Source organism: Grammomys surdaster, unplaced genomic scaffold, assembly GCF_004785775.1.
Source record: "Grammomys surdaster isolate TR1022 unplaced genomic scaffold, NIH_TR_1.0 125846, whole genome shotgun sequence".
NCBI classification, from domain to species: Eukaryota; Metazoa; Chordata; class Mammalia; order Rodentia; family Muridae; genus Grammomys; species Grammomys surdaster.
The window spans coordinates 1,702,222-1,713,388 of NW_021620672.1; the positions used below are offsets into that span (position 1 = coordinate 1,702,222).

Below are 11,167 nucleotides of genomic sequence, written 5' to 3' on the forward strand. Positions count from 1 at the left end.
TTGCCCCGTGAGCAAGTTTAGGGATGGCCAGAATTATCTTATTTGCCTTAATTGATATGGGAAGACCCAGCCTGGAAGTGGGTGACACCATTTGTTGATGTGATTGTATAAAAGTATTCATATCTCTTCACTCATGGGTATGGGTGTGTTGTGGCTAGCTCCTGCCTCTGTGACTTTCCTGCAGTGACAGGCTGCAACCAAGAACTGTGAGCTAAAATAAGCCCTTTCTTCTCGTCCCTAAATTGTTTGGGGTTAAGGTATTTTTATCACAGCAACAGAGATGAAACTAGGATGTCATGTTTCCCTTCTCTCTCCTGTTCTCACCCACTCTTCTGTTCCATCTTGGCTCCAAAGCTTACACTACTGGAAAAGCAGGCCCTGACCCCAAGCCCTGTAGGACTCCTTCAAAATAGCTCTAGAAGCTAGGAATGGTGGTACAGGCTGTAAGCCTAAACTGAGACCAAAGGATCTCCAGACTCTAGGCTAGGATGGTGAAATTGTGTCTCAAGAGAAAGAAATAAAAAATCTGAGACTGGAGAGAGATGATTCACCGATTAAGAGCACTTACTGCTTCTGCGGAGGACCTGGAGTGGGTTCCCAGCACCCCTGTAGTTGATCATAACTCTGTAGTTCATAACCATCCACAACTCCAGTTCCAGGAGATCAGACGCTGTTACTAGTGCAGATACACTTAAGCAAAACATCCATACACACACAATAAATAAAACTTTTAATTAAATATATCGGCTCCGAGGTTCAAAACCATCTTACCCTGAGAGTACATTTGTCAGGTTCATTCATCCTCAGCTCCCCCAAGAGCCTGTACTTTCTAAATGTCCTAGATGTTCCTTAAGTTATCTACTGGGTGTGTTATTGGGTATCTAAATGAATAAGTGAGTGAATGATACATTCAGTTTGGCGGGACAGGAGCGCTCAGAGCGCTGTCAGCGGACAGGGGGTCCGGGAGGATCGGCCCTCGGGGGCGTGTCGGCAGAGGCTGCGGCGGAGCTCCCAGCTCGGCGCAGGAGGCGGCGGCCAGCATGGAGAGCGAGCTGGAGGCGCTGGCCCTGCGGCCCGCGAGCTCGGAGGAGCCGCCCTTCCAGGCGCTGGTGGAGGCGGCGGGCGGCCGCGGGCAGGTGCTGCTGGTGGGCGAGCTGTGGGAGCGCGAGCCGAGCCGCGCGCTGCTGCGGGACTTCGCCCGTGTCGTGTTCCCACCGGAGCCCGCGCCGGGCAAGCCGGGCTGCTCAGAGGCCGAGAGCGAGGGCACCGCGGCGGCCACCGAGCCGCACGGGGCTCCGGGGACGAAAGCGGAGCGCGCCATCCGCTCGCCGCTCGTCTTCGTGCTGTGCCGCGCCGGATCGCTGACCTCCCGGGAGCCGCGGCGCCGCCTGCGGGAGATGCTGCGGGACGTGCGCAGCCGGAGGCGGGAGGGCGCCGCGCTGGTCGGGGTCCTGGTAGCCGACGTGGGGACGGAGGACGCGGGGGCGCCGGGACTGCAACTGCTGGAGACGCTGCTGCGCACGGTGTTCGGCCGCCAGGTCGGGGGCCCGGTGCAGGCTGCAGCCTTCCGTCCCGGCTGCCCGGCCTCCAGCCTGGCGGTCCAGGAGGCGGCCTGCAGGGCCCTGAAAGCTGCGGGACCGGGACGACCAGGTGAGGCTGCGTGGGGTCAGGCTGGGCACTGGTGAAGGCGTCTGGGGAAGCCTCCAATCCCTGTAGACCGGCTGAACCCCTTTAGGCCACCCAACTCTGTTGTGCACCGAGGTAAACTGAGGCCCGATGCTAGAAGGTCCCCAGCACAAGGCCTCTCAGCCTAGGGTGGACATGCCCTGGACAAGGAATTGAGTCTATCAGGTCAGATCCTGACTGCACAGGAGATCCGGGAGAAGTGGGGTGGGGTAAGGATTTGAGGGAACAACTGATGAGGAAGTGGGTAAGAAGTAGGGTTGAACCGCTCTCAACAACAACAACAATATGTAGGAGTTGGAGACTGGGGACAGGAGAAGAAGATGCAGAAGTCTGGGTGGTCTGCGTTGGGGGATGGTGGAGAACTGAGGCTGTGGGGGCGGGGTGACTATAACTTTAGGACAAGTGCAGGCAGAGCTGTCACAGGAGCTTTAGGAGATATTGGAGGCTCCGTGTGGAAGAGAAGAATACAATCGAAGTTCCTGGAAAAGATGCAGAATATAGGTGCCAGGAAGGGTGTCCGGAAGGGTGTGAGGGACCGAGACCATGACGACCTCAGTTATTCCTGGTAGCCACTGATCATCGCTGGCTGCTTCCGCCAGGTGTGGGGCCACATTTTCCTTCCACACTCTATCCTAAAGAGCAGAGAGGTGGGTGTGAGAGCTTCTCCTAGTCCGAGACTGCTCCATCACCAAAGGGTCAGACGTCCCAAGGCAACAATACAGGAACTCTGCAAGGTACTGGGATTAAAAAGAGGGCCCTAAGTGGAGCCTTGTCAGACACTGGGAGATCTTTCCACTGCTCAACTCACTTCCGTTTGACCTTTGACCATAGTAAGCTTTGGAGTTAAAGCGTGATTGTGTGAGGTGTTCCGGGGCATCTGCTGTTGGGCATTAGCCAGACACTGGGAGATGTCAGACCTTTCACACCAGGGAGGCATTATCTGATATTATAAATGTCACACTTGGACCTGCCAGCCCGGCAAAAGTATTTCTCGCTGGAGGCTCCCCTACCCTTCTGCCAACCTCTCTTTTGTGGAGGCTGAACAACCTCCAGGATCCTGAAAGATTAGGCAAGTAAGTACCCCGTTTGCATTCCTGTTCTGATAATATCAATCATCGGCTTCCTCACCTGGCCTTCAGGGGAAAGAAGGTAATTCACACAAATTCTCCCCAGACTAATGGGCTAGTGCCTAGAAAATTCTTTAAGCCTTCCTTCTCTTAGCCCTCATATCCTGGCACCCAAGATGGATGGCCAAATCCTTGCTTTGAAATAACCCCTACCACTCTGGAAAATGGGACCTTTGTAGATGCATCATTCTCTATTATATTAAACATTTGCCTATTTTTATAAAGCACTCTGAGAAAAAACAAAACTTTTACTACTAAGTTTTACTAATTCAAGGTTATGAATTAACTATAACTTCTTTTTGTTTTTAAACTATACCTTCATGTCGCAGCTTTGGCTGCAGGGAAACAAAGGTAATCCATGTCTTTAATCCCAGTACTCGGTACACAGAGGCCAGCCTGATCTACATAGTGAGTTCTAGGCCAGCCAAGGCTACACAATGAGACCCTGTCTCAATATATATAATGGTGTTCAGAAATAGTTTGAAGCAAGTCACGATGCTACACATCTGTAATCCCAGTATTCAGGAGCTTGAGGCAGGAGGATAGATAGTTCAAAGCCATCCTAGGGAACACAGTGAGACCCTGTCTCACAAGCAAATGAATGAATGGATGAATAAAGAAGAGGTGAGGCAGGGAAGCAAGGGAGGAGTGTGGACTAAAACAGGATGATATTCCTGCCCTGTGAATATTTTCTTTAGTGGTATGCGATTGTGGTTGATTTCCTGTCATTCAGCATGTGCACATAACAGAGAAATTTGCAAGACTGAAGTGAGATAACCAGACAGATGAAACCAGGGCAGTAGAAGGTCAAGACTCATGGATTGCTGAGTGAAGTCTCTTGACTTGTAAAGCAGGCACTAGCTGACCTTTGCCTTGGGGATTTATTTGGTCTCTCTCTTTCTAGCAGAAGGTGCCTGGGAAAGACCAGGCCTCCCTGGCCTACTGACTTGCTTTTCCTGGGGTCCTCGGAGGCAGAGGAAGAACCGAGGTGTCACCTCCTCTCAAGGTCCAGCTCAAGGTAAGTACCTTGGCTGCCTGGATCCTGAGTGAATTCAGGGACTTTAAAGACATCAGATACACATCCCTGAAGCCCTGTCTCAAAGCTGAGACTAGCATGAGCATTCGGGTGCTTGTCCCATCAAGCAGGGCTCAAGCTGGGTCAGGCAGAGTGCCTGCCCTAGTAGTTCTCCAACTTGGTGAAACCATGAAGAGAACTGTAGTACAGGAATACCACATGCATAGGGTGGGGGCAGGCCAGTGTCCTCTGAGGAGCCATGGAATGTTAAGGAGCTAGTGGCATTTGAGCTGGGATACAGGACTTCCCATAGACAGACGGGGGGCTCAGCAAGTATCCTGAGTGAAGGTTCCCAGCAGCTATCATTCTCAGAAAAGGAAGAGCCCTCAAGGGTGCTCAGGGCTGAGGTGCAGATGGAAAGGGAAGGCCTTGGAGTGGTGAGCTGGGCCACATGGAGGCAGAACGCCCTTCAAAGGTGCAGGGTCTAAGACACAAGCAGAAAGATGGCAGCCTGTGGAGACACAGAGTGATCAGAGGCAGACCTCAGTTAGAGGGGACCACAGCAGCCCCTGGAGGAATGTTGGGTTACTTGCACCCACAAAGGCGGTGAGCTTAGAAAGAGCAGTTTCCAAGGTGGCGCCATCCTGCTGTTAAACGGAGGTAAGGAAAGGGTAGGGGACAAATAAGGAACAGAGGTGTAAAATAAGCTTTTATTGTGTCCCTTGTTTAAAACTGACCATTCACTGATCTAGAAGCCTTCTTTCACTGCCTATAAACAGATACAAACAAGGGCTTAAAAGAACATACACTGGGCTGGTAGGATGGCTCAGTGGGTAAAGATGCTTGCCGCCAGGACTGAAGACCTGAGTTCAATTCTCAGAATCCATATTGTGAAAGGAGAAGACTAACACACACACACACACACACACACAAACACACTCACATACAGACACACACTTACACACACATACAAACATACATACACAAACACACACACATATACAAACACACACATACATAAACACATACATAAGCACACACTATTATACAGTCTTTTCACACACTAAGTAAATATAAAAATGTCATACATCTATTAAGTGGCTAAAAACAAAAACTGAAGATGCTCAAAACCCTTATATAAAATAGTAGAGCATTAGGGCTGGGGCTATAGCTCAGTGTTTAAAGCAATTGCCAGGCAAATCTGAGGTTAGAATTTGGATCCCTAGAAACCCCCTAAATGCCAAGAGAGTGTGGCAGCCTGTCTATAATCCTTCAGAGGGAGGAAACAGAGAAACCACATAGCAGGCAAACTAGCAAGACCAGCTATCCTCGCAAGCTCTGGGTTTGATAGAGAGACCCGGTCTCAATGTATAAGGTAGACAAGCAAAGTTATCAACCTTGACATCAACACACACACATACACACATACACACACACACACACTCACACCGGCACCCACACAAGTGCACTCAAATACATGCAAAGACATGCACACATGTACATACCACACAAGAAAAAAAAGCCCACAGTATGTATAACCTATGTACACCCTCCTGCACATTGTAGTCATCTCTGAATTATTTACAACCCAAGTACAATGTAAACATCACGAGAATACTTGTTATAATGTACTTCAATGTTTAATTTTATTTTAATTTAAAATGATTTAAATTTAAATTTTAATGTATTTAAATTTGGTATTTTGCCCGAATGTGTGAGTGTTAGATTCCCTGGAACTGGAGTTGCAGACAGTTGTGAGCTGCCATCTGGGTGCTAGCAATTGAACCCAAGTATTCTGGAAGGGCAGACAGTGCTCTTAACCACTGAGCCATCTCTCCAGCCCTAAGAGTGTTCATTTTTATATTTATGAGTATAAGTGTTTGCCTCCATGTATGTATGTGCACTATGTGTATGCAGTGCCCATGGAGACGAGAAGAGGGCATCAGATCTCCTGGAACTCTAGTTATTGGTGATTATGAGCCAGCCACCATGTGGGTACTGGGAACTGAACCCAATCCACTACAATAGTAACAAATACTTTTAACTGCTGGCCATCTCTCCAGCCTCCATTATACTGTATTATTGAGGAATAATGACAAGAAAAAAAATCTGTCTTCTTCAGTACAAACAATCTTTTTTCAAATGTATTTGATCCAAGCTTCATTTAACCTGAATTAAGAACTCACAGATAGGGCTGGTGAGATGGCTCAGCGGTTAAGAGCACTGACTGCTCTTCTAGAGGTCATGAGTTCAAATCCCAGCAACCACATGGTGGCTCACAACCATCTGCAATGAGATCTGATGCCCTCATATGGGTGTCTGAAGACAGCGACAGTGTACTTACAAATAATAAATAAATAAATCTTTAAAAAAAAAAAAAGAACTCACAGATACAAAGAGATGACTGTACCCCCATTTGTAACAAGCATGATAAATATGAGATATACTCATGTAAATACAAATATGTTATTTTGGAATATTTTCTTCAGCAACCGCAGATCGTGACTATCTTCCTAAAGAAATCATTGTATCAGTATCTTTTAAAAGATAACTGTAGACAACATGTAGTCTAATGCAGCATAGAGAGATCAGTGTATACTGTCCAGCTTTCCCCAATGAATGTGTCTCAAAAAGCTACAGTAAAAATCAAAGCTATAGTGCAAGATCACAACCAGGATATACACGTTAATGCCAGATACATACTGTGTACTGGGTTCCCTAATTTTGTGTGTGTGTGTGTGTGTGTGTGTGTGTGTTTCTGGGAGACGGACCTACAACCTCATTCTAAGCTATAAGCACACCAACATTTTATTGGGTTTTGTTTTTAGCACTTTCTTTTATCTATTCCTTGACACTTTTATACACATTATTTTGTTTTTGAGATAAGGTTTCATATATTCTAGGTTGGCCTTGAACTCACAAAGTTTCCAAGTATGACCTTGATCTTGCCTTCGTCTCCCAAGTACTGGGATTACGGGCTAGGCACCGTCATACCTAGTTTATGTGGTGCTGGGAATGGAACCTAGGACTTATGCATGCTAGTCAAGTGCTCTATCAACTTAGCTACATCCCAAGCCCATTCTTTTTGTTTTGTTTGTTTTATCTTGTTTTTCAAGACAGTTTCTTTGTGTGGCCTTGGCTGTCCTAAAACTCTCTCTTGAACTCAGAGATCTGCCTGCCTCTGTCTCCCAAGCACTGGGATTAAAGGCGTGCACCACCACTGCCCAGACCTAAATCCATTCTTAATGCAGAACCCCCACATATATAAAAACCATAGATTGCTTGCCTCTGCCTTCTCTGAATGCTACCTGAGATCAGCTGCCGCCCTCCAGCTGCAGGCGAGGAAGCCAAGACTAGGCCACTCACCATAAACTGCAAGGAAACTCATTATCTCCCATAAAAATAGTGGCGTTGGCTTTAGAGTTGGTCAGCAAAAACCCAGGAGCTCACAGACACCTTCAAGGACCTGGGACTTTTCCTTCTCTCGGCTAGATCATCTGGAGCTGGCTTCATCCTTAGATTGGTAATGAGCTCGCTCCTAAATATGTCTTTGCAAAAAAAACACCTAAAAGTGGGCTTGCTGGGTCAAAGGGCATGTGCCATTTAAAAAAAAAATATGATTTTAGATCTGTATTTTGTTTGGCTTCTTGAATCTCTGATGTATACACACTATAGATCAGAGGACACCTTGAGGGAGTTGGTTCTCTCCTTCTACCATGTGGGTCCTGGGAACCAAACTCAGCATGTCTGGCTTTACCGGCTAAGCCACCCAACGGGCCGTTTTTTGACTTTAGAAGTAGATCTTCGGCCACCTTCCTCCCTTTAAATGCTTAGCTACTCATAAACATGATCTTTTCATCCTTGAATGTTCCAGAACACCTCCAGGTCTCAGAAGAGGAGCTTGCACTGACACCTGTATTTCCCAATGGAAACTATGAAGACCCTGGAAGTGGAGCTAGAGCCCAGGATGGAGTTATCCACATGCCATCTGACACCCCAGAGGACACAAGATGAAGGCTGGACCCCTGGACTGGCCCTAAGCTGAACACTGGGCTCTGGCCCTTCTCAGTGAGTCTCCATGTCACAGTGTTACCTCAGCAGATCACTGGCTGACTATGAAGACCCCTTGCTTGGGGGCTGCCGCATCACTGTTGCCAGCTTGGCAACAAGGCCTGTGGAACCCGCTCCACACTTAGTGTTCCTTTACTCTGTGGTCATGGTGGGTTGATCTTGTCTCTCTGTGCCTTCATTTCTCTGAGCCAAGGAGCCTCTGTAACGGCTTTGTAGACATGTCACTCAGTCTCTGGGCTGGTTTCCCATGAATGAAGGGCTGCCAACCCTTTCTACCAGGAGCCACGCTGTACCTCAGGGCAACACTGGAAACTTGTGTGAAAGCAATTAGTGGCCATCTCACAGTGTGTAGGATGGACCAGCTACAAAAAATTAGCTTGCTCAGAATGCTGATTGTGGTAGTTTTGAGAAATAGAAGGGCCAATTCCTTCTCCCTGTCATTCTGGGAAGACATCCCCTTAGGTTTCCTGGGATCTTGGCTCCCAGAACAAGCCAAAATAAAGACCTAACTGTTGCCGTGAGGAAGCCTGTCAGGCTAGAGCCAAGATGGCTTGTGTGTTACAGGGCCAGGACCAAAAGGATCTTGCATGCTATGAGAAAAAGGGCCCTCTGTCTTTTCTTATGTTGACACTGATTACTGTGCCAAATCTTTTGTGGAAAAATCTGCTGGGAGCTGCCTATAGAATCAAAGAGAGGGAAAGCCAGGGTATTGGGGTCCTCAGCCCCCCGACTTGTACTAGATCTCAAGTTTTAGCCCAAGTATTCTGGAGGTTCTGGAATCTTCCTTGGAGTCTGTGAGTCACATAAATATCTCCCACAGAGACTGCCAGGGTATCTATTCATGCAGAGGCAACTGGGGGCTACCTCTCTTGTCCCTGCCTGACCCTGGAGAAATCAATCTTTGGAAAGACAAAGGTTCCCTGATGTGGGAAAAGCACTTTCAGAGAGAAATGGATAAGTCCATACATTCATCTGTGAGACACTCTGCAGATACACAGTTGTGCCGTGCTTTGCATAGCTCTCTGTGAGGAGCTGCGTACCCTTGAGTCATGATTTCAACTCTTTCTGTGATGATACCAAGGGAGAAGACCCTCCCTGCTCTGTGCCTCAATTTCTTATTGGTGATCCACAGCCTAGTCCTACTCCCTCTCAGTCTCCAGAAAAAAAATGTGAAGTAGAAAGAGATAGTGTCTTCCTGGCATGAGGTGGGAACAGACGTCATTTTAATAATGCAAGGTTGTACCGTAGGAAATGGCCCCAACTAGCATCTTTTATTCAAGAATGAACTCCAGGTCAGGGTGTAGTTCAGTTAATAGAGGGCTAGCCTAGCATGCTAGTTTGATCACTATCATTGTATAAACCAGATGAAGTATACATGCTTCTAACCTCAGTGCTTTGGAAGTAGAGATAGGAGAATCAGAAGTTCAAATCCACCCTCAGCTGCAATGTAAATTGGAGGCTAGCCTGGGCTACATGAGACCCTGTCTCAAAAAACAACCCCCCCCCAAAAAAAAACCAAAAAACTTTGAATTATCAATTTGACTTGATTTTGTTTTTAAATGGGGAGAGTGGCATATTTCAAGCTGCTATATTTTTGTCACATTATTGACCTATGCAGTCTTGTGTAATCATCATTTGGAGTTTTATTATTTCATCAAGGAAAGGGGCTAGAAATTTAGGTTGGGAATTTGTCTAAGACAGAAATTGCAAGGGCTAAAAATCTTTTGTATCTGTTATCTATGTTAAAACTTAGGAAACTGCACATTTAAATCAATGTCGTTTCCTAGGTGAGGGAGGACCCGCCTTCCACTCGGATCTGTTCGATTCTTCTCCATCCCTCACTTGGAGCTCCTCCCCACGGTACTTTCCTCTCTCTGGTCTAAAGTGTGATTTACACACCATTCACACTGGTTGTTGTGGTTCCAGTTGCCAACTATGGGTCTCTCCACTGGTTGAAAAGGTCTTTGTACTGAGTCTGGCTTCTGCGTCCCAGCTGGTAAAACAGGTGCAGCAAACAGTGACCTGCGGTTCCCAGCCAGACAGAAAGACATGGGTTTCAGCAAGAATGGTCATGTAGGGCTCTTCCAGGGGACGTTAGAAAGACATGGATGGAGTTTGGAGTGGCCTGAGGGAAGGCTGGAGACCTGAAGGATGCCAGGGGTCCCTGGGAGCCCAGTGTGAGGGACTGCCCAGCCAGGCCCCAGTCTGGGTCCAGGGGTTCTAACCTGTAATGTGATGGTGGGTCTCCTGCTTTTGACTTGAATGCTGGTTCCTTACATCTAATAAACCAGACAGTGCCTCACTGTATCTGACAGAAGCAGAATGGGTCTTTCTTTTCTTCTCTAACACCATCCTCACAGGACCCCAGAGAGCGGGGAATCTCAGCAAAAGAAATGCCCCTAGAAATCCTCCAGGCCCAGATCATCTCTCCACAGCCCCGTGGCTGGGACTAGAACATGCATAACTGAGAAGCAGAAGCAGGTATTAAGCCAATTTGTTTATTTCTTTGTTTTTTACATTTTACCTACAGAAGGTGTATAAATTGTCATAGCACACGCATAAAGGTCAGGACAGCTTGTGGAACTCAGTTTTTCCCTCCACCATGCAGACCAAGGGAAACAAACTTAGGTCATCTGGTTTGGTAGCAAATACCTTTACTCACTGAGCCATTACAGTTCCAGAAGTAAATATTTAAAAGGAGATTTTTTTTTTTAATTTAAAGATAGCATGAGATTTGGTACACAATAGAAGGTGTGGACATGTATTCGTATCTGTGCATTTAACCAGGCCTTACTTGACTTTCAGACAAACTTTTGTAAAATTTGTAGTATAGTTTCTCTCCTGTTCAAGTGTTTGCCTCCGAGGAGTTCCTGTCTTTGGCAAGAGCCTCTAAGAAAACAAACTAACTAACTAACAAAAAACAAACAACAACAACAAAAACCAAATGCGGAGGCCCTGGGCCTGCAGTGTCAACGAGCCCCTCTTTTTCTGCTAGAAGCAAGGACCAGATTTCAGCAAGAGGATATGACCACTGACCAATGACCACTGGAGATGCAAAGTCAGTCTGTGCTTTAAAATCCCAGTGACAGCCAGGCACCGGTGGCACATACCTTTAATCCCAGCACTTGGGAGACAGAGGCAGGCGAATCTCTGAGTTCCAGGCCAGCCTGGTCTACCAAGAGAAATCCTCTCTCCGGGGATGGGGGTGGTGGGAGCAGTGACAAGGCTTGCTTCAGAGGAACAGGTAGTCCAGACTTTGTCACCTTGT

The 11,167-nt window shown here is 47.3% G+C and overlaps 1 protein-coding gene across 2 annotated transcripts; it reads left to right on the forward strand.

Moving 5' to 3' along the window:
• Positions 1-958: 958 nt before the first annotated feature.
• Positions 959-10,216, forward strand: CUNH2orf72 (chromosome unknown C2orf72 homolog). Of its 2 annotated transcripts, none has more exons than XM_028789569.1 (3): positions 959-1,650; positions 3,718-3,831; positions 7,703-10,216. In XM_028789569.1, the coding sequence occupies exons 1-3, from the start codon at positions 1,041-1,043 to the stop codon at positions 7,840-7,842; spliced, it is 864 nt and encodes a 287-aa protein (XP_028645402.1). In that variant the 5' UTR covers positions 959-1,040; the 3' UTR covers positions 7,843-10,216. The 2 variants fall into 2 exon arrangements, with proteins under 2 accessions (XP_028645402.1, XP_028645403.1); XM_028789570.1 differs by having other exon boundaries at positions 3,721-3,831.
• Positions 10,217-11,167: the final 951 nt, after the last annotated feature.